The 22857-nt window shown below is 40.6% G+C and overlaps 1 protein-coding gene across 10 annotated transcripts in view; it reads right to left on the bottom strand.

The window, feature by feature from the left end:
- The window catches only part of Gyg1 (glycogenin 1), a 37895-nt gene extending 23224 nt beyond the window's left edge, over window positions 1-14671 (bottom strand). For 2 of the 10 annotated variants that reach the window (XM_015987301.3, XM_015987303.3), the window contains exons 1-5: window positions 14520-14671; window positions 12306-12441; window positions 9613-9787; window positions 9187-9349; window positions 5460-5495 (exon numbers count right to left, since the gene is read on the bottom strand). In XM_015987301.3, the coding sequence (XP_015842787.1) occupies window positions 5460-5495; window positions 9187-9349; window positions 9613-9787; window positions 12306-12441; window positions 14520-14658 (649 nt within the window). In that variant the 5' untranslated portion in view covers window positions 14659-14671. The other 8 variants (XM_015987302.3, XM_006993813.4, XM_042278992.2 and 5 more) reach the window with 7 other exon arrangements.
- Window positions 14672-22857: the final 8186 nt, after the last annotated feature.

Below are 22857 nucleotides of genomic sequence, written 5' to 3'. Positions count from 1 at the left end.
GCAAACCTGAAATCTCAGTAACTATGGCTATTGATTCCATCATATGACTACAACAAATCATTATTTATCCTAAAACAGTGAATTAAAATTAGAATTTTAATTAATTAATTTAAATTAGTGCTATCTAGTGATTTTGTGGTTTCTCAGAGTTAATTTTTAAGACAGGGTCTCATGTAGCCCAGGGTGGCCTTGAACTCTTTGTAATAAAAAAAAAAAAAACCTTAAAATTCTGTTCTTCCTGTCACTACCTCCTAAGTGCTATAGTTACAGGTGTGTGGCACCATATCTGACTTCAGGCAATGCTTTTAATTGAGCACTCTGGAGATATCAGCTTTCTCCAAACACAGTTTGGCATTCACAGTCAGGTAGAAGCATGAATAAAAAAGAACTATGTAATGTCGTCAGTGGCACCCTCATTTTTGTTTATTTGTTTTTTAGAAATATTAAGATCACTATTCAAAGCAGAATATGCATATAGGTACATATGTACTACAAAACACTAAAGATGCAATGAAGACTGATGAATTTCCACTACCAAAAACATTTGTAATCATCACCATCCAGCATTTTGTCCAGCACTTTCTATCAGTCTTAGAGACAGCTTAATTTACTCTGGCAGGTTAAGACACTTTAAATCTTAGTCATCTCAGAACTGACAAATATGATTAGCAGTGATCACCAGCAGCTGTGATCTGGTAAGCTGGAATATGCCAACATGAGTGAGGTAGGGAGCAGGAAAAACATAACAGGGGACACAATGCTCCAGGTTTGCAAACAAGAACAAATACCCAATTCTGCATCATCCTTCCACTAGGCTGCCCAAAGCTTCTGACCTTACAACCCCATAGCACTTGAATAGGGTTATGAGCGTGGTAACCATGGGCACATAATAAGAAGACATTGGTTCTATTGGTTTTATAAAACAGTGAGTGTTGCCGTTGAAATTTGTCCATGTGTCCAATGCTGTCTAGTTTCTGGAACTGCATTTTGTTGGAAGATTGCTTCCCCACTGTCACAAGAGGAAGTATAAAACAATTCCAATTTAAACATGAATCTCAGTATCTCTGCCATAAGAATATTCCTACCATTGTGCTCCTCACTTGTGATTCAGGTTCCAGTAGCATAGGTCTTACCCAAGTGCTTGATAGAAATGCAGAATGTTGAATATGAAAGTTGAGGAGCATTGGTCTGCAGTTTTTTGGACAATGACTCCTTTTTAAGTTTTACTATATCAACTGGTATAACACTTAAAGATTTCACTTCTATAGAAAACAGCTAAAGTTTTATGGTATCAGTATAATACATATGATCAATGAGAGGTCCAACTCTCAAATGATTGTTAATTCACTAAGAAGGCAGAGGGGAATATACTAAGCAAATAAAGTTAAGAAAATTTTCAACTATTCTCAATCAGGTACTGAAATGACACAAAACATATTTTCCAAAGCTGGCTTTTACATTATTTCTGGAAGACACTATCACTGCTGGACACAGCAGCAAGCCAAGGATTACCAAATCACAGCTAATACCGCTCTAGGGAGAGTGGAGATGTGAGGTTTACCTCCGGAGGTATGAGGTTTACTAGGCATCAGTGGATTAACCCTACATGGCTTAGGTAAATCCAGGCACTTGGCCCATGCATTCCCGAATTTCACTGGCCTCAACACATTTAAACCAAGAACAACTGATTTAACAACCCATGTTACATAGTAGCTCTTTTCACTTAAAAAAAAAAAAAGATTCTTAATGACAAAGTTATATTATACACATGCCATAAGACACTGATGTTAGCAAGAATTACACATTCCCAGTCTGAGGCAGGGGCTCCTGGTCCAGAGTCTCATTAGCATGCTGATCCTGATAAGAATCAGGATTGCATAACTACCTGTCAAGCACCCACAAGCTCTCAAATACTGAGTTTGTAAAACTCTTCTTGCTTCAACTTGGTGTCCAGCTTAGATTAGAGCTTAAAATAATTTTTGAAGTATTGATTGAATGGACCCCTTATAGAAATGCAGGTGAGAGCAGTAACATCCAAGAACAGCAGGAGACTACTGACAGCTGCTGATTTAGAATGCTGGTTTTCTTGGGCTTTGCAGATCAGAGGGGAAGGAACAGAGCAGCAGAAAAAACCTAAATCGAACTGTGGACCAATAGCTGAGGAGCCCCCACGGTGCTGGACTAGGCCCTCTGAATAGGCAAGACAGTTGTTTAGCTTGAACTGTTTAAGGGGGCCCCCAGGGAGTGGGATGGGGACCCATCTCTGGTGCATAAGCCGGCTTTTTAGAGCCCAGTGCCTATGCTAAGACACTTTGCAAAGCCTTGGTGCAGGGAGGAGGGGCTTGGACCTGCCTCAACTGAATGTCCCAGGCTCTGCTGACTTCCCATAGGAGACCTTGCCTTGGAGGAGGTGGAAATGGGGGGGGGCGGTGTTGGGGGGAAAGGCTGGGGGCAGGGAGGAGAGGGAAATCTGTGGTTGGTATGTAAAATGAATAGAAATTAATCCCAGCACTTGGGAGGCAGAGACAGGTGGATTTCTGTGAGTTCGAGGCCAGCCTGGTCTACAGAGGGAGATCCAGGAAAGGCGCAAAGCTACAAAAAAAGGAAAATCTCTTAATAATAATTTAAAAAAAAAGAAAAGAGAAGACCAAGTACATTTGAATAACAGTACTGGTGATGCTGGGGAGAAATACACTATTATCAAGTGTCATCTGTGCATCATTTTTTTAAAATTTTAGTCCTTGTGACACTAAATAAAGTGCTTTCCATGTAGGGGGGGGGGAATAACAATAAAAAAAAAAAAAAAGACCTGACTCTCTTTTACTTTGGACTACAAAATTATTAAGGCACCAGCTGCTCTGTCTACTCAGAGAAGTAAATTTTAAGTAGTTAATCCATAACATGGACAAAGTAATAAGAACTTTTTCCTGTGTAATCATTCTCAGAATTTATTCCAGAGAATGTTGCAGTGTGGGAAAATTGGGAAAGAAACATAACAAAACAAACAAACAAACAGCAACACTCCCATCTTCCTCCTCCTGTACACTAAGCCAGAGTTGAGAAAGAGTCTAATCAGATCTGGCTTTGACATAAGCCCACAGGCAAGCAACTGTCCCAAACTTTAACAACGGTGGATTCCCAGTACTAGTTAGATGGCAGGGCCTGAATGAGCACTTGACAGATGCCTGCATGAGTGTGTCCCTCACAGGACTGTGGAGAAATAAAAGAGAATGTAAAATAGCTAGATTTAGAGTCTGCAGGCACATATTAGTTCTTTCCTCCTCCTGACTCTCACAAGTCCTTCATTTCTCCCTGGTTACAAAGCTAATGGCAGACAGACGGCTAAGAAAAATGGCTCATGAGTAGCATGAGAAAAAAGCAGCTTTTAAGAAAAAGCATATATGTACTCATTTATTTTAAAATGCCTCAGTCCTTCATTCTTTTGTTGGGTAAGTTCAGTAGAAAGCCAGATGAACTACAAAGATTAGAGAAGGTACACCAGATCTGTAAAACATTTTAAAACATTATCAGACTCTAACTAAGGATATCAATGAGAATTGAGAACCTGGGAGGATACCAACTTTCTTACAGATCCTAAATACAGTTTAAAGTAAAATCAAACCTAATATTCAGCCACGAAAATATATTCTCTATTTCCTGCAAGATTTATAATGAACATATGTTCTAGTATATAAATGAAAAATTTAGGGTACTTTGGTTATAATAATTAAAGCATGTATCAAGATTAAACAAACAATGGGGCACTCCAGAGTGGGCAATATGAATTCCTGTACTGAGTTTTTAAAACTAATACATACAGATACACAAGCTGCCTTAATTTAGAATACTTCAGAGCCACAGGGGAAATAAAGCACATTCCAGGTTTATAAGGACTAAGTTCAGATTTAGAGTTTAATGTATCAGCTTCATTTCACCCTGATGAGTACCTGCAGTGTCAGGATCGCTTTCTCTCATTAATATGCCTGAACTTCATCTTCTACGAAATGTTTGAATATTATCCTATAAAATCTAATGGACTTTCAAAATATTGTACAACTTTTCAGAAAACTTCAAGAAGCAGTTTCAAAACAATTTAAAAACACAAAACTCTATAGGAACTTGGACTTAAGACTTGCTCCTATGGAAAATTAGATGCCAGTCATGAATGAGGTATGCAATCACTAGTTCTAAATTCTGATAATACAGACACTTGGGGGCAGGGGAGAAAAGTCAGCATAGTTTGCCATATTAGGCTTCTTCTCCTAGCCAGAGGCAATTGGTAGAGGATGTGACTGAAGGCTAGTGATTAGAAGAGTAGCAGGCACATTCTTTCTCATCAAAAGGGCTTAAAAGCAGCCGCAAAAGCTCAGACATCAGCAGCCCATGTGGCTTGTCAGGGATACCAAGCTCCAATCTTTTGAACGTGAGCAAAAGATTAAGCAGGACTGTCAAGATAGACACATACAATCATCTGCTAACATACTTTCTGTGGTAGCAATCTGAGAATGCTGATATGTAAGACCCTGATAAATGTATGTAAAATGTGAAGGGGCACTCTGGGAGTTTCAGAAGATGTAAAATGTGAAGGGGCACCCTGGGAGTTTCAGAAGATGTACACAAGAGAAAGAAGCATCTGAAAATGTTTGCCCCTATGCCTATGGCTTGACACCTAAATAACAACAACAAAATTTAACATAGGGTCCCACTGTGTACCTCTAGCTGGTCTGGAACTTGCTATTTGCAGACAAGGCTAGCTTTGACCTCACAGAGAGATATGCCTCTCCCTCCTGAGTGCTTGGATTAATGGTGTGTTCCATCATGCCCAGCAACAAAAATGTTTTAAAACAACATTAAAAATGTATTTATATATTGAGCTGGAGAGATGGGTCAGTAGATAGGAGTACTTGTTGCTCTTGCAGAGGACCTGGGTTCAATTTCTAGAACCTACATGGTGACTCTCAACTATCAGAAACTCCAGTTCCAGGGGATCTGATGACCTCTTCTGATCTACCTAGGCACCAGGAACACATGTGGTACTCATACATATATGCAGGCAAGACATTCATATACATAAAAATAAATAGCTCTTTAAAATTTTTATGTATCTATTAATAATTTTTACAAACTATAAAATATATTAAAAATTTGAAGCAAATCATAGTTACTGCCAACCACACAATTGTTTTTTATAAGTAAATATTTTATTGGTATTAGGTATAAGTCCCATTCATTACTGTCACACAGGTGCTGCTCCAAGTGAATACACCCCTGTAGAGAGGGGCAGGTTCCTAAGGCATGGAGTGAAATTTCCTTACTAAATAAAATGCAGGAACACACACCTCAAGTGGAAAAAGCTTTTTAGTTAAGAGTAGCTAGTTTATTCTTCTATTGAATTTGAACATGTTGAACAGCCAACTGTTTAACTTTTTTCTAACAACAGAGAAAACTCATTCCCTTACCAGTAACAAGTGAAAAGAAGGCCAGTGTCTGGGAATCTGCAATTAAATGATGAACCATGTTAGCAGCACAGAGAGATTCTTAGTGGTTCATGTTCTACTGAAAAAGCAGAAGCACTTTCCAGAGGAATACTTTGCACACAATGAAACTGCTTAACAACAAACCTTCAACTCCTAGTGCCTCCATAGTGCACAGTGCAGCTTAGATTCCATCTGTTAACACATTTCCTTTTCCTTAGTTGTACTCTGCATAATTCACTATGGCATGTGACTACTGGCAGTTAAACTTCCAGCAGCTAGACTAGAAGCTAGATTCTCTTTACATGATGAAAATCGTGTGGCTTTTAGGCAGCTGGCAGGTCATCAGATATGTTTTAGAATCTAATTCATTTTCTGAACTTGAGAGTGGTTGTGCTGGCTTCCTGGGAAGATTAAACTTCCTTCAATTCGAGTAGAGGAAGTAAAAAGAGCTTCACCTGAAGCAAAAGTTGAGCCACACAGTGGAGTTCTGCTAAAATCACTCCCCTCTTTCTTTGCAAAGGCAACTGTCTTCAGTGTAAGGAACAGAAATGTTGTAGAAGTTCTAAATGTGAAGATTACCACATTTCCATTCTTTTCATGAGAGGAAAATGGTAGGAGCTAAAAGCATGTCGGTAAAATGACACCCTTTCACTTTGTTGGTCCCAGTGAACATTTAATATTTCCTTAAAGTTGCTTAAGCAAGACGTGTGTGTGTGTGTGTGTGTGTGTGTGTGTGTGTGTGTGTGTGTGTGTGTGGTAATATTATTTGTTAATATGGGCTTTGGTATGTTCTTCAATTGCTTGCCGCTCTTCCTTTTTGAGACAAGGTCTCTCTCACTGATCCTGAGGCTCATCAATTAGGCTAGCCTGCAATAAGTTCCAGAGATCCTCCTATCTCAGATCTCCCATTGCTGGGGTTACAGAAACACTGTGACACTCTAAATTCCCCTTAGGTTCTTACATGGCCTGAGAAACTGAACTCAGGTTGTTACAGTTGCAGAACAAGCACTTTACCCATTGACCTATCTCCACAGCCTCACTGTAGTTCCTCACAGGTGCAGCATGTAAGGCCCTGGCATAGAACAGAGCTTTTTAACCCCAGCACTGCTGACATTGTGTGTTGGATAGTTAATTGGTAGGTGCTGTCCTGTGCTCAGCACACTATTCAACAGTGGACTCAGCTTCTAGCCTTCAGATGCTGGTAGCACTGGCTTTCCTCAGCTGAGACAACCACATGTGTCCAAGAAGAATTTGGAAGGCTGAGGCAGGATGATAATGAATTCATGGTCAGCCTGGGCTACATAACTAGTTTGGATACATGATACACCCTGTCCCAAGAAAACAAATTCTCCAGAAGTAGCCACACATCTCTTGATTTGGGGTGAGGGATGGGGGAACAGGAGATACAACACAGAATCATTCCTGGTTTTAAACTACTAGCTTAGGATGTGAAACAAGATTGAAACTTAAACATCTATATTCTTTACAATGAGATTACAAATAGAAATCCAAAATCTTCAGGCAAATGACTATACAGAATTCATTGTCTATGAAGAGAAAAACAATAAACAGTCCCATTGTGTATTGTGAAGTTTCAAGCTTGACTTCAGCAATCTAACAAATGTTCAGCTTAACCTTTAAGACATTTAAATTTTTTTTTAACTTTTATAACTAGTAAACAGAAATGAATCTCTGTGTGTCTTCCTTCAACCCTTAGGATTGAGATTATAGGCCAATCTTGTACATGGGTGCTGGGGATTCAAACACAGGTCTTTATGCTTGCATTGCAAGTGCTCTTTCCTACTGAGCCATCTCCCAAGACCCAAGAATGATCTTCTGTTGATACCCAGGGCTGAATTATAATGAGAAAGGCTGGTTCAGCTTATTCTGAAAGACCCATTTACTTCAAATCCAAGTTATGTTCTTAGAAAGAAGAGGAATAAAGAAGCTGCTGGAGCAGGGATATGCTACACTGCCCAGGCTTCTGGCCATCCCCATGTTTCCTGCTTCCAACTTTGCCACAGTATCAAAGGTCTGATACTGAGTCACTACTGAAAAGGTTTTATGGAGCATGTCCTTCCTGTGTGCACTAAATGTGCTCCCTTTTCTAACGAACCACTACCATTAGTTTGAAAAAAGAACTGCTTTTGCATATTAACTATTGGTTTTATCTTGTGAGGTTTTGCTATTATTTTAAACAATGGCTTATTACTTCAGATTGGCTTGAAACAGAAATATACCTACTAATTCCGCTGGTCAAATTCCCCATTGGTGAGCACTTGCCTAACATGTTGAAGGCTCTGGGTTCCCATCAGAGTGGGAAAAAAAGATGAGAATTTTTTTTTTTTTTTTTTTTTTTTGTGAAAGATATGTGGGCCTATTGGGAGCATAATAATCGTTGCACTCACAGATAGCATGAGGGAATCCAGGAATGTTAAATATGCAGGGCTGTCTCTTCAAAGGGAGAGATGGGTAACCTGTTTTCTGCCCAGAAGGCTGGAAATGGACGTGGTTCATAGTTTAGGTGACCTCTGTACTATGCCAGGCTCCCATATACAGCACCACAGATGGTTAATGGCTGAGATGACCTCTGTACTATCTGCATGACTGAGACCACATCAGTTCCTTTCTTAGGCACTTAAGATAACACATCTAGCCAGCTCTAGAACCCATCTTCATAGAGAAGTAACAGTGCTTTGAAAAGAATTTTGATGTAATTATGCCTCACTGTGCACATGGAATTGTGTTACACCAGGAAACTTATTTCCAAATTGCACTGTACTTAAATACGCCTAAAATAAATTGCCCATTGTCAGACTCTAGACATTTGAACCAACACTGGATACTTAGTTGTATTGAGCCAGATTTCCTTCTTGCTTCACTTGGATTATACTGCCTGCCTTGGTGTTTGTAGAGACCTCCACATGGGCTTATGTCAAAAACAGCTATAAATATAGTTAATATGTACAAGTAAATGCTCCTAACTTAGTCAATGCTACACTCATCATCTATGAAGATACACTTTTACATTTTACTTCATACATAGTTATAGAAAATGACACTTTGGAAGCAGAGATTGTTCATATAAACTTTGTTACGAAAGTATGACTGCCAAATTACCAGGCTGGTTTCTTGTGTTCCCATGGACATAACACTGGATCCTTGTTTGCAATGTCTGCCAAGTACTTTGGAAGTTTACTAAGGTTTAAAAGCAGAAGTCATTTTTTCTTCAGTGATAGGGACTGAGGGAAACAAGCTGCTACTGTGCTTGACCTTAGCCTTAAGATAGAATTCATTCCTTGGTCTTTTCTCAGTTTTTAAAAACTTGCTCTAGTTTAGATAGTTAGTTCAGGCATCTACATGAATCTAGAGAAGTACTTACCTAGCATGACTGAAGCTTGGTTTGATCCCACCACTGAATAACAAACCCAGTTGTGGTGATGAATGCCACTTGGGGAGGTAGAGACAGGAGGATGAGAAGTTCAAAGTCATCCTTGGCTACACAGTGAATTTGAAGCCAGGCTGAACAATGTGAGACTCTGTCACAAACACACACACACACACAAAAAAAAAAAAAAAAAAAAATCTTGTCTATTTGAGTTTAGGTTACTCTGGTGTATTCATAGAAAGTGTGCATATACATGTGTCAGAGAGAAGAGAGAAGAGGCCTTATTAATAGCTTATCAAATTCATGATAGCAGATACATACCATCAAAACTACCTTGCTCAGAAGCAAGGTGCAACAGCTGGTTATATGTTTCAATTGAGGGTTGATAGACAAAGACTCCAGAATTGAAGCAGTCAGGCCACCCTGGATCTGGTGCTGCTGACAATTCTTCTCTTTCAAAAAGATCATCAATATTTGAGAGGACCTGATTCAAGAAAGAGAAGGACAAAGAAAGGCATTACAAGAATGCTTTGCTTCCAGACACCCTTCCTAGGTTCTCCCTGTTACCCAACAGAAAAGATGGTGACAGCTGTAAGGCAGCCTGGGATTACTCCCCTTCATCACTTGACACTTTTTATGATAGTCATTTTATCTGAACTTTACTGTCAAATCTTGACAGAATTTCTCAAATGAGTGACAGGTCTCTATTACTATGCACATCCTTTTATCCCTAAAAGTCACACTCACCAGAGTATCTGCATCCATGAACACACATTTGGAATACTGAGTAAGTGACCAGCAGTGGAGTTTTGTCAATGTGATGCCCAACTCAGGCCTCTTCATTAAAGTTAGATGAGCAGAATCACCACTGTCCAAGACATCTACCATGATGACTTCATCAAAGATAGTCTCTAAAACTTTTCTGTAAAAATAAATTCCAGAAAACATCACATAGAATCTTTTCAAAGCACATGACCCATTTATTTTAAGACTGTTCCCTTACTGCCCTACCATTAATCATGAGACAATCAGGTGCTTTGGCATCATATACCCCCTTAAATCTGTCTTGATTCACCTCGGAACAACTATGTTCATGTGCACACATACTTAATTCCATGAAGTAATGGAACTGTTTATGGTTCAACTTGTCTTAAGACATTATCACAAGAGAACTTTTCTTTCTTATTGTTATCACTGTATACCTGGCATGCTGTGAAAATATTTTTGAAAAAATTTGAGCAACGTTTGTTAAGAGTATATCTCTGTACTAGCCCATGTGTTTGACAGCAACATTTTCTTGCAATTGACTTGACTGACTTTAAAATAAGTGATGCTGGATAATGTCCATATAATATGTGAGATGAAGCCTATAACTAATCATGTCTCCTAAAGTAATAAACCAAGAATTTCCTAAAGTTCTCCATCTGTACTGCTTAGGTTTTTGCCAATTTGACATATGCTAGTCATCTAGGAAGAGAGAACTTCAATTGAGAAAATGCCTCCATCAAATTAGCCTATAGGCAGTCTGTGGGGGAATTTTCTTGATTGATGATTGATATGGGAGGGTCCAGACCACTGCAGGTGATGCCAACCTTGGGCAAGGTGGTCCTGAGTGAGCAAGCCATGGAAAGCAAGACAGTAAGCAGAGTTCCTCTACAGCCTCTCCTTCAGTTCCTGCCTCCAGGGCCTTGAAGTCCTACCCTAATTTCCCTTCAGTTGTAAGACAAAATAAACCCATTCCTCTCCAAGTTGTTTTTGGTCATGGTGTTTATCACAGCAAAAGAAAGCACACTAGAAGACTGTCATTGTTTTGGAACCAAATGTAACTGCTCTTATTATTACTTGTCTATAATGAAAAACTCATTTTGGTCTGTGATATTTAAGACTTTTCAGTGTTCAAAATTTTCAAAATTACCTAAATTGTGTGTGTGTGTGTGTGTGTGTGTGTGTGTGTACTCATGTGTTTATAATGAAAAACTCATTTTGGTCTGTGATATTTAAGACTTTTCAGTGTTCAAAATTTTCAAAATTACCTAAATTGTGTGTGTGTGTGTGTGTGTGTGTGTGTGTGTGTGTGTGTGTGTGTGTGTGTGTACTCATGTGTTTGAGTGAACACACATGAGAACGTGTATGTGGAAGTCATTGTCATTCTCAGGAATCATCGCTCAGTAACTATCTGCCTTGTTTTTTTAGAAATCTTCTCTCATTGAGATCTGGGACTTACTGACTTAGTAAGATGACGGGCCAGTGAACTCCAAGGATCCACCTCTCTCTGCCTCCCTGATGATGGGATTACAGACATGTACCACCATGCCTAGATTTTTACAATGGTGCTTAGGATTGAACTTAGGTTTGCATGTCTTTAGTGGTATGTTAATAAAGTAGGCATGGCACTTAGCTAGAGGAAAAATGAATGATACAAACATTTCACTAAGAACCATCTAACAGATTCACAGAAAAAAAAATGGTGTTGCATTTTATCTCTCACATTAGATAAAAATACATTTTAGTTCAGAGAGTAAACAGGTCTTTTTTTTTAATTTTGTTTTTAACCAGAAATGGTCAGTGGTACAAGTGACTTTAGTGAATCACGACAGTGGGATTCAAGATTAGATCTCACTAATGGAAATATTAGGAGAAAGTTTTTTGGGCACCTTTCTCAAGAACTATTTAAGATCGATGTCATTAATGTGGAAGATACACACACACACACACACACACACACACACATACATGCACATATGTATAATGTCTCATTTTTAAAGGCCCTTGGCCTATGTTTACATTTTTAAAATGTAAGATATTCTCAATTTCTAAGAAGGCTAGGAGACTATAAAAATAAGACTACACAATGCTGCTGGCACACCCAGATATCTCAAAACTGAATTCCAAATATCAAAAGGAACTAACCCAATCAATAAGCAGCTTATACTTCTAAGTGTGTGTCCCTAACAAATCTTGTAACAGTTTCAGAAAGCCTAATAGTAAGGACTTTATTCCAGCATATGTACAGATCATTTGGTGGCAAACATCAGCTGGAAATGGAGGAAATTGTTCAATTTTACCCGAAGGTTTCCTTGTTTACAGGAAATAACACAATTCTAGCTTCATTTGGGGAAAGGAGTGCAAATGAGAAAGAACAGATATAATTTGGCAGGCTCACCCTCAAAAGACTCAATGAGGGGCAGGTCTTCTCTCATTCCCAGATGAAATTAGGAAGATGGAGGCCAGAATGGCACCTCCAAAGATGAATCCTGGGACATCTCCCAAAAGCTAGGAAGAGATTTTAAATTCAGGAATCTTTAGCTTAGCATCACTTATCTGTCTCTAGCATTCAGCTCCCTAGGAAGGTATGGGCTCAGTGCCCACTGATCCCAGGAACAGGGGAAAGGATATTAGTGCCCCAAAGGCAAAGAGACAGATAGGCAGGTAATCCTCACCTCATGGGCTCTGAGACCTGTGGGGTGGTGAGTACAACCATCCTCCTGGTAGTCCTCTGCTGTTTCAAAGAGGAGCCTAGGACCAGCGCACCTTTGGCATAGGCATCATTTGTAGTCAGCGTCACAAAGGCCTGATCTTAATACAAAGAAAAAGAAGCATATCTCAGATGGAAAAGGCCTTCTCCCAGGTCTACTCTCAAACAGTAGTTGAGCAAAATCATCTCCTCAGAGATCAACTTTGCGTGTTAGTGAGGCAGCAGCCCCTTTAATGGCAGAACTCAAGTAGCCATCCAGGAATGGGCCAAAATTAGCAGGAATGCCAGATAACCTTCCAGAGGATCATCAACCACAAAACTCAAATCCCAGTTAGAGTCTAGACAAATTCTTAGATCAAACTGTAGGTTAACAAGGGGTGAAGCTTAGGAAATGGATAGTAATGAGATCACAAAGCACATGTCCTTTCTTTTACAAAGTCTGATGAGTGGTATTTTCATCCAAGCAAGAGCCCCATTACCTACCAACCCAGAAAGTAATTGAGCTGCCTAGACTGACCTCATAGTGACCAATCACTTTTGGTGAGCTTAGAGGCCAACAAACCTGTGTCTTGCTGTCTCCTGTATCTCTCTTTTGTCTTTTCATTCTCCTCACCCCAATTCTTCTCTAGGGATCCAATCCACATACTTCTGAACCCTTCCACATGTTCAACAAGTGTTCTACCAAGAAGCTACATCTCCAGTCTTACTGTTTTGAGCTAGGGCCTAGCTATATTGACCAAGTTGACCAAACAGTTACCCTGCCTCTACTTCCCAAGTACAACAATTAAAGGTAAGAACCATGGCCAGCCTCCAATTCTTCGGGAGAATGAGCCATATGCCTCCCTCCCCCATCCTCTCCTGCTCCCCTAAGAGAGTCATAGACAGACATGTCAATTTTCCCAAAGCCCCAGCCAGAAGAGAAGGCAAACGTATTCTTTCCCCATTGAACAATCTTCATTATACCAGCCTTTAAAATTTTTCCAGGCTTTTCCTGTGATCATTCTGGGGACTATCTCTAAGAGGACTTTAATATTAGTTGGTGGGCATCCAAAGTTCATAGAGGTACTAAGGGTCAAACTCTGGCAGTGGTCTTCTGGGGGCACTGCTGCCCAAGAAGACAGCTGAGAGATTTTGTCACTGCCACTCTGTTTCAGGTTTCCTCATTCTCCTTTGCCCATTTTCCAGTGAAGAAGCTAGAAGTAGTGAAATTCCTCTGAGCAGCGAGAGTGTTGTGGACTGTCTGGGGGACCAGTGCATTCCCCAGAAGCTGACCTGAAAGCCATTTTCATTCAGACTTTCAGAACAAGCCACTACACTACTAAAATGTAGAAAGTTGTGAATTCCCAGCTCCAGTCAATTATACGCTGTAATAACAACTAAAGTATCCATCAACCTCGGCCTGTAAGTACTTCTGTTATCCTCCAAACATTCTGAGACAAAAACATTTCAAAACCATTTGCCCCCAAAAGTACATAAACTGAGCTTTAACCCCAAAGCTGCCCAGACTTCAGAAAGTGGTGGAGAAAAGTTTAATATAAATAGTATTTAAAAGTTACAGGTGGCAACGCTATACTTTCTCAGATTAAGTTAATAAAGGGAGAGGTCAGATGTTATGAACACCAGATTTAGCTAATCCTGAAAATGGAAGGTTAAGACCAATGACAGCTAGGTGCTTTAACCTTCAGATGGCAGGTCAGTCGCTGTCATAACCCAGGCTACAACTTGAAGTGCGCAGAAGGACCAGTTACCTCTAAGTGCCTGTTCCTGGGGTACATTCGCCCAGAGCCTGAAACCTCGCAACAAGTGGCACCGAGGCCCGCCCGGGACGCTAGCCGGCTCCGGTCTAGCCGCACCCGGCCCCAGAGGCCTAAAAATAGGCTCGGCGCAGAGGCCAAAGCAGGGCCGCAGCCTGGTGTTCCCGCAGGGCGCCCGCAGCTCCCTGTATCGGGAGCCCCAAAGTGAGGGCTCTGCGTGAGCCCGCCGCGCCCCGCGTCCGCCCCACCCCGCCTGGCCTTCCCAGGACTCAGGAGGCGGAAGCAGCAGCTCTGCGGCGCAGCTGGGTCCGCAGCGCAGCTGGGTCCTTAGCTCCGGCAGCCGCAGACTACCACGGTTCCGGAGCTGCTGGAGCTCCGCCCGCGCAGCGGCTGTCGCGCTGCGGAACCCGGTCACGCAGGCGTACCTGTCATACTGCGGCCGGGTGGGTCGGAAGAGCTGGGCGCCGAGAAAGGACCGTGGCCAACGAGGAGGGCCGGAGTCCGCAGCCTGCTGCTCTTATAGCAGCCGTCACGTGGCCGCGCAGGCTCACGCTCAGGCCGCATCCTCCTTGGTGCGCACCGCGGGCGGGGCGGCCCTAGGGACCCGCGGGCTGCTGTGCCCAGAAGACACCTGTTGGGGACTAAGCCGCCTCCAGTCGTTCCAGGGCCTTCGAAGGGAAGGAGATAAGGCTGTGTGGCCTGCGGCATGAAAAAGGGTTATGAACCTTCAACCTACCGAGCCCCCTTGCAAGACATGCTAGTTACAGTAATTCATTTGAACTGCCTAAAATAAAGAGATCGTTGACTTCTACTATCCTTCACACAGCCTTTCCCACATAGTCACAATGGTTTTGTGGCACTAACCTAAAAATAAAATAGATATTTACCAAATATTTTAGTCTTAGTACTGGTATCAATCAGTTAAATGTTCTGTCTAACCCTTTTATCAAATTAAGGGCATAGGGATTGCATAATGCCATATACCTGTTAATTTATGGATGGAGAAACGAGGCTCAAAAAAGTTGTTACTTTGCTATGATAGTAAGCTGTAAGTGTAGAGGTAGAATCTAGACCCTAGCAATTTCAGATCAACATACTCACTTAGAAAGCCTTAGTGCCTTTGGCATATTGGTTCTGGGTAACAGGTAGTAAGTTCCGGTAATTCTGTTTAGGTAATTCAGTTTTCAGTTAATCTGTTTCACAAATCTTGAAAGTCAATTTGTCATTTCTGGGTGAAGTTGAGAAATAGCTTTCTAATATAGCTACACCTTGCACAATTCCCCATCCCACCCACTCAGCCCAAGCACGGTAGTGGTTCAGCAATGGTGATTCAGCTCTCTGAAAATCATCTCTCAATAATGAATGGTGACAATATCAAGTCAAAACAGAAAACAGACACTGAAGAATAAGTAAAGGTAGCTCTGTGGTCCTCAAAATAGTTCTTAACTTACAATGCTTGCTGAACTTCCATTTTTCAACTTTATAATGGTGCAGAAACTACTTTAAATTTTGATATTTCATTGACTAGTGATATGCAATACAATATCCTTCCATGATGCTGGACAGTTGCACCAGCTCCTAGGTAGAGGTGGGATCATTAAGGTAAACAAATGTTACTCTTTGCTAGGCTGTGGCATTGGGTACTAGATGTTGTAGGATATTCTAGATACTCACAAAGAGTCTATGAATATACAGTCCCACAGCCATCATAAATGTAGGGTCATGTCTAGCTTATCACTGTTCCTTGGCATGTGGGCCTAAATTTCCTCCATCAGACTCAACCAAAGCACCCTTTAAGACCTAAATCTTGGGGCTTAAGTCCGGATCTCCTAGAGTGGAACAATTTTGAAAACTACATATTTTTAATTGATATATATTTACATAGTGCATTTGTGAGGTACTCTTTGCCATTTCAGTAGGAACTGCAATGTGTAACTAGCATATCTACTACCAGAATAAGATTTTTTTCTTTTTCTTTTGTTGGCTCAGAGTCTTGTATATGCCAGGCATATGCTGTACTACTGAGCTATACTCCTACCCCAAAGCTAAGGTGATTATTTTCATTGTTGTTTGATACAAGATCTAGTTATGTAGGTAAGGCTGGCCTCATATTCCTGACCTAAAATGAGTCTCTTCCCTCAGCTTTCTGAGTGGGACTACAGGAATGCACATGAAATCAGAATCTTAAGGTCAGAGCCTGAGAACTAGCTATTGAAGTATTATCCTCCATGAGCCTTTCTTGATTCCTTCCTAATCTTTCCATGCCTACTGTGGCTTGAAGGCCAGAGGACCTTCTAGTACTTGGTATATACTTCCTTTTCAGGAAACAGAAATGCAGAGTAAGGGAAAACATACAGTTTTCCACTTAGTCAAATCCTGTGTGCTTAGGAAAATTGCACTCTTTGGGAGTTATAAAGGCTGTGCTTGAACTGTACTCAAGTAGAGGAAGGGAGACAGAAGTAGGTGCTTCGCGATCTGAGTTGCTCTTTTCCAGGATAACATATGGGCCATTTTTTTAAACCAAGGATACCTCTGCCATTGATGTGGCTCTTAACCACCTTATGCTCTTATCTGAGTGTGGGCTTGCCTAGGATGCAGTACTGGAGTTCAGAAGGCAAAGATAAGAGGCACCAGACAACTGGAAAGTGGAGAAGTTTCACTTAAGAACAGCTCCTCTATTTTTCATGTTATTTGATGATACATTTGCATAAAGTTTACAGATTTTACTGAGGCAGATTCGAAAAACAGAAAATGAAGAGGACATTAGAAAGGAAAGAAAACTTTCACTTAGATCTTGTTTGCAAGAAACTTCAATAAAGCTGATAAAACCAAATTACTTGCCAGATAATGCTTACAATTTTAGGTCATCCCAAACAAGGATCTGAAAGACAACAATGTATTTACTTCGGACAGAAGTATTGGCAGCTTTGTATCTTACTATATTAGCACTCTAGTCTCATCCCTAAATCTAAATAGACCCCTCATAAACCCACTCTCTGGGCTAGTGAGATGGCTCAGTAGATAAAGGCACTCACTGCCAACCCTAGCAATCTGAGTTCAATGCCCAGGAACCACAAAGCAAGAGAGAACTGACATCTGCAAGTTGTCCTTTGTTTTCCATAATCATGCTTTGGGCAAATTCCCACCCTCCCTACTTCCACAATATACTAAATAAATACATGCAATTTAAAAATTAAAGCACAGAAAAAAGCATATAATTTCATTAACAAAGGAAGTTCTTTTATATAAATAAATTAGCCGGGCGGTGGCGGCGGCAGCGGCGCACGCTTTTAATCCCAGTACCAGGCAGATCTCTGTGAGTTCGAGGCCAGCCTGGGCTACCAAGTGAGTTCCAGGAAAGGCTCAAAGCTACACAGAGAAACCCTGTCTTGAAAAACCAAAAATAAAATAAAATAAATAAATTAGCGCTTATGTCTTCACTTAATTTCTAAAATTTAGTGACATTTTAAGTTTTGCTTAGTCCTCAAGACTTGTTGTAAATTATGCCCTTGAAACATAACCTCAGAAAGCCACAGGATTATGAATACAGCCATGTAAAGACATTAAAGTGCCTATCTCCCATAAGAAGCCCATTCTGTCACTTGGGCATGCCTGATTCTTATCCTATTAACCCCATGCTTAAGATACATGATAATTTTTTTTTTTTTACTGAAGGATTAATTTATTTTTATTTTATGTGTGTGAGTGTTTTGCCTGCTTGTATGTCTACGCCCATGAGGACAGAAAAATGAGGGTTGGATCCCCCTGGAACTGCAGTTATAGACAGTTGTGACTGCTGTATGAGTTCTGGGAATCAAACCTCGGTCTTCAGAAATAGCATCCAGTACTCTTAACCTCCGAGCCATCTCTCCATCCCCTAAAGATACCTTTTAATAACCTTCAACTCTGCTTCACACTGGTTTGTTCTGAAATTCTCTTCTGTGGTGATTCTAATAATAGGGCTTTACCTGAGTCAAAGTCACTGAAAAAAACTCCCCAGCAGCAGCACAAAGCCTTGACCACATTCAACTGCCTCTGACATTACTACTTTGAACAGAATGTGGACATTTTGAGATTGCTATTACAATCTTCTCTCAAATGATACTACAAATAAGTGATTTGTTGCCTGAGTCATCTCTGCATTGAGTTTCCATTGGATGAGGTAACATCCTTCTAAATTGTAACATGCATGCCAACTGACTGTAAATCCTATCAGAATATAGATTTTCATTCAGTAGCTTAAGGTAACTCCCCCAGATAATTTGTAGATCAATGTTTGGACCAAGTTTGAATAGTGAAATGATGAACAGTTTGGATTATTAGACATTGAAGGAAGTGTGTAGATAAATTCTGAGATTTTAGCTTGTCGATTTTCTTGTGAAACTTGAGCTAGCAGAATTATTAACACCTTCCAACAAGGATTGAAGTTATATTATAAATGGGTATGATTCAGTATTAACCTATTAAAACTATGTTAAATGAAAGTATCTAGCATACTTAGCCCAGAATTCATTTTTAACTGGCTCTGGAATGCATTATGTAATTTTTTGTCTGGGTGCTTACCTGCCTAATTGAGATGGCTATTCTTGGTTGTCAATTTGGCTACATCTGGAATTAACTAAAATCTAAAAATGGAGGGCATTCCTCTGAGAGATTTTTGTTCAATAGGAAAATCCACTTATAATCAATATATATTTGAGACAGGGTTTCTCTGTGTAGCCATATCTGTTCTGGAACTCACTCTCTAGACCAAGTTGGCCTCCACCTCAAAGATCTGCCTGCTTCTGCCTCCCAAGTGCTAGGATTAAAAGTGTGCTCCAACACTGCCCAGCCTTAATCTGGATCTTGAGGTGGGAAGACATACAGTTAATCTAGGCCACAGCTTCTGCTGGAAGCCTATATTAAGGACGTGGAAGAAGGAGGCTTTCACTTTGCTTGCTTGCCCTCACCTTGCTAGCAATGTCATCCCTTCACTAGCATTAGAGCTACTTCTTCAGGATCCAATATACCCTGGGGACCAGCTGAGACATCCAGTCTTGTAGACTGAGCAACTACTGGATTCTTGGACTTCCTGTTCAAGACTAGACTTCCTGTCTAGCAATTGTTGAATTAACTGGACTATAGCCTGTGAGTCATTCTAATAAATCCACACATATATAGAGAGAGAAAGAAACACACACACACACACACACACACACACACACACACACACAGAGAGAGAGAGAGAGAGAGAGAGAGAGAGAGAGAGAGAGAGAGAGAGAGATTCATTCTGTAAATTCTCTTAATCTAGAGAACCTTGAATAATATAAATTTTAGTATAAGAAGTATTTTTGGAGTAACAGAAGTAAAAGAATCAATCTTTTATATATCTGGCATGGGCTTTCCAATTTGTCACAATCTACAGTTACCCAATCCTCTCCAGGTACTGAAGCCTCTCCTGAGAGCTTGGGGAGTACTGAAAGCCCACAGTGTGAACTAGTTTACAAACTTAAGGAGATAAATGTATTTGATTATTCTGATTCACCATTTGTGGGCAGCAGTGGACTTGGTAACTCTGTATATAAAACTTCTGACAGTTTGTGAGAAAATATGAAAAACAATGATGTTCTGTTGCTCTTAGTATCTCTAGATAAATTAACAAAGGATAAGAATGAGCTCTGTGATAAAATTAACCAACTCCAGCACTGAAAGTACAGACGACAATGAACTTAGTAAAAAAACTGACCTCTCCAGATGGACACAAGCAGTCTAAAGGTTTCTTAGTGTGTCATGGAAGAAAATCTTCTCTCCAGCAGCCACAGAGCTCAAGTTGCAGAAAACCAGAAGCCCTCACTATAAGGTTGACTGGACTACAGCAAAAATTCAGTTCCCAGTTTTGGAGGATATAGGTGGTTAAAGTCAGGGTAGTAATTGGTAAAGAATGGGGTCCTGTAACATAGGATGAGGATGTGTGGGACGACCCTATTAAAGCTGAGCACTTTGAACTCTTAGATTCTCAAAGGTTTAATTAACTGAGGAGTAGTCTCTCCACCCTCAGTCCCGCCCCCTTGAAATGTTGCATTTTTTTACCTCTGACTGAGGAAATTAATCCTTCGTTGTCTGCTAAACCAGCAGCAGCTTTCTCAGAAGGAAATGCTAGGCAAGACAATACTGATGTCCCTCAGAATCCCTCAATAGTTGCCTCTAAACTTATAACCAGACTTAAGGCAAAACAGGCTCCTAGTGGAGAGGTCGAAATTATAATCATTGAAGAGGTATGCTACACTACTAAAGAGCTTAATAAGTTGGCTAATTCATTCAAACAGAAATCTGAGGAATATGTGTGGGAACAGATTTTAAGAGTGTGGGATAATGATGGAGGGAATATAAAACTGGGTCAGGCTGAGTTTATTGATATGTGGCCTCTGAATGGAGATTCTAGGTTTAATATGGAAGTTTGCACAGTTAAAAAATGGTGTCAAAAGTTTGTTTGAATGGTTGGCTGAAGCATTTGTCACAAGATGGTCTACTGAAAAAAAGAGTTGGAAATGCTTGATATCTCTTGGCTTAGAGTTGATGAAGGGATTTTAAGCCTCAGGGAAACTGCAATGCTAGAATGGGTATGCTGTGTAAAACCCAATCAACAATGGGAAGGCCCAGAAGACATGCCCTTCATGAATGAATGCAGTAAGAGGCAAAATGGTAAGAAGGGCACCAGCACATTTGAAAAGTTTTGTTGTTGCCCTTTTCCTTGTGCCAAACCATAGGGTTGGAGATGCTGCTGATCAATCGGATGAATTAAATGCAATGGGTTTAATTGAGCCCTGAGGTAGCAGGGGCCAGGTGGTAGCATTGAATAGCCAAAGGGAAAGGTGATCATAATTATCATAATGGGCAATGTAGACAAAACAATGTTCATTATGGCCTAACCTGAAATGGTCAGCACAAGGTGAGTTTAATAGTAGCATGACTCCTATGGACCTTTGGTACTGGCTAATCTTATCTATTTCTAGGCATGAAATAGATAAGAAGCCTACTGCATTTCTGTTTGATCTGTGTAAGCAGAAAAAAAATCTCAAACAAATAAAAGCCTGCATTGGATCCTGGCAAAAGGCAATCGTGGCCAGTGGATCAATTTCCAGACTTGAGTCAGTTTGCAGACCCAAAACCAATTTAATGAAGGGGTGGTCAGGTACCATTCAAGAAGGATCCTGATAAGACATCTAAAAGTTTTACAGTTAGCCTTTCTCCAGCTCTTCCCTAGAAGGACCTACAGCCTTTTAAAAGGGTAAGGGTATACTGGAGGAAAGCAAACAATCACTTTCAAGGGTCTGTTGGATACTTGTTCTGAATTGATGCCGATTCCAGGAGAACCCAAGAAACATTGTGGTCCTCCAGTCAAAGTAGAGGTTTATGGAGGCCAGTGATTAATGGAGTTTTGGCTGATGTCCAACTCACAGTAAGTTCAGTAGGTCCCCAAACTCATTCTGTTGTTATTTCTCCATTTCCAGAATGTATAATTGGGTTAGATATACTTAGAAGTTGACAAAATTCTCACATTGGTTCCCTGACATATGGGGTGAGGAATATTATGTTTGGAGAGGCTAAATGGAAGCCTTTAAAGTTGTCTCTGTCAAAGAAAATAGTTAACCAAAAACAGTATTGCATCCCTGGAGGAACTGCAGAAATTAACGCCACCATCAATGACTTGAATGATTCAGGGGTGGTGGTTCCTACCACATCTCCTTTTGGTCAGTTCAGAAGACAGATGGATTATGGAGAATGGCAGTTCACTATCAAAAACTCACTCAGGTAACAACTCTGATTGCAGATATAGTGTCCTTACTTGAGCAAATTAGCACATCTCCTACTACATGGTATGTAGCTATTGATTTAGCAAATGCCTTTCTCTCAGTACCTGTCCGTAAGGTCCCCCAGAAGCAATTTGCTTTCAGTTGGCAAGGCCAGCAGTATACCTTTATTGTTTTGCCTCAGGTATCTAGTAAATCTCCTTCCCTGTGTCATAATGTAGTTAGAAGGGATCTTGATCATTTGTCTCCCCCACAAAATATACTGGTGCACTACATTGACAACATTATGCTGATTGGATCAAGTAATCAGGAGGTAGCAACCACTTTGAACTCATTGGTAACACATGTGTGTCAGAGGATGGGAAATAAATCCAACCAAAATTCAAGGAACTTCTATCTCAGTGAAATTCTTAGGAGTCCAGTGCTATGGGGCATGCAAAGATATTCCTTCTAAGGTGAAGGATAAGTTATTGCACCTGGCCACTCCTACCACTAAGAAAGAAATATAACGTTTAGTGTGCTTATTTGGATTTTGGAGATAACACATTCCCCACTTGGGTGTGTTATGCTGGCTCACATACCAAGCAAATCAGAAGGCTTTGTATGGGTCCTGGCACAGGAGAAGGCTCTTCAACAGGTCCAGGCTGTGGTGCAGAATGTTCTACCACGTGGACCATATGATCGAGCAGACCCTACGTCACTTGAGGTGTCAGTGGCAAACAGGGGTGCTGTTTGGAGCCTTTGGCAGACCTCTATAGGAAAATCACAGAAGAGACCTTTAGGATTTTAGAGCAAGGCTGTACCATTATCTGCAGACAACTATTCTTCCTTTGAAAGACAGCTCTCGGCCTGATATTGGGCCATAGTGGAAACTGAATGTTTGACAATGGGCTACCATGCTACCATGTGACCTGAACTGCCCATCATGAGCTGGGTGTTATCAGACTTACCAAGTCATAAAGAAGGACAAAGA

This window comes from Peromyscus maniculatus, chromosome 6 (assembly GCF_049852395.1).
Source record: "Peromyscus maniculatus bairdii isolate BWxNUB_F1_BW_parent chromosome 6, HU_Pman_BW_mat_3.1, whole genome shotgun sequence".
Lineage (NCBI taxonomy): Eukaryota > Metazoa > Chordata > Mammalia > Rodentia > Cricetidae > Peromyscus > Peromyscus maniculatus.
Note: the sequence above shows the minus strand (reverse complement) of the source record. Positions and strands in the feature narration are given on the sequence as shown.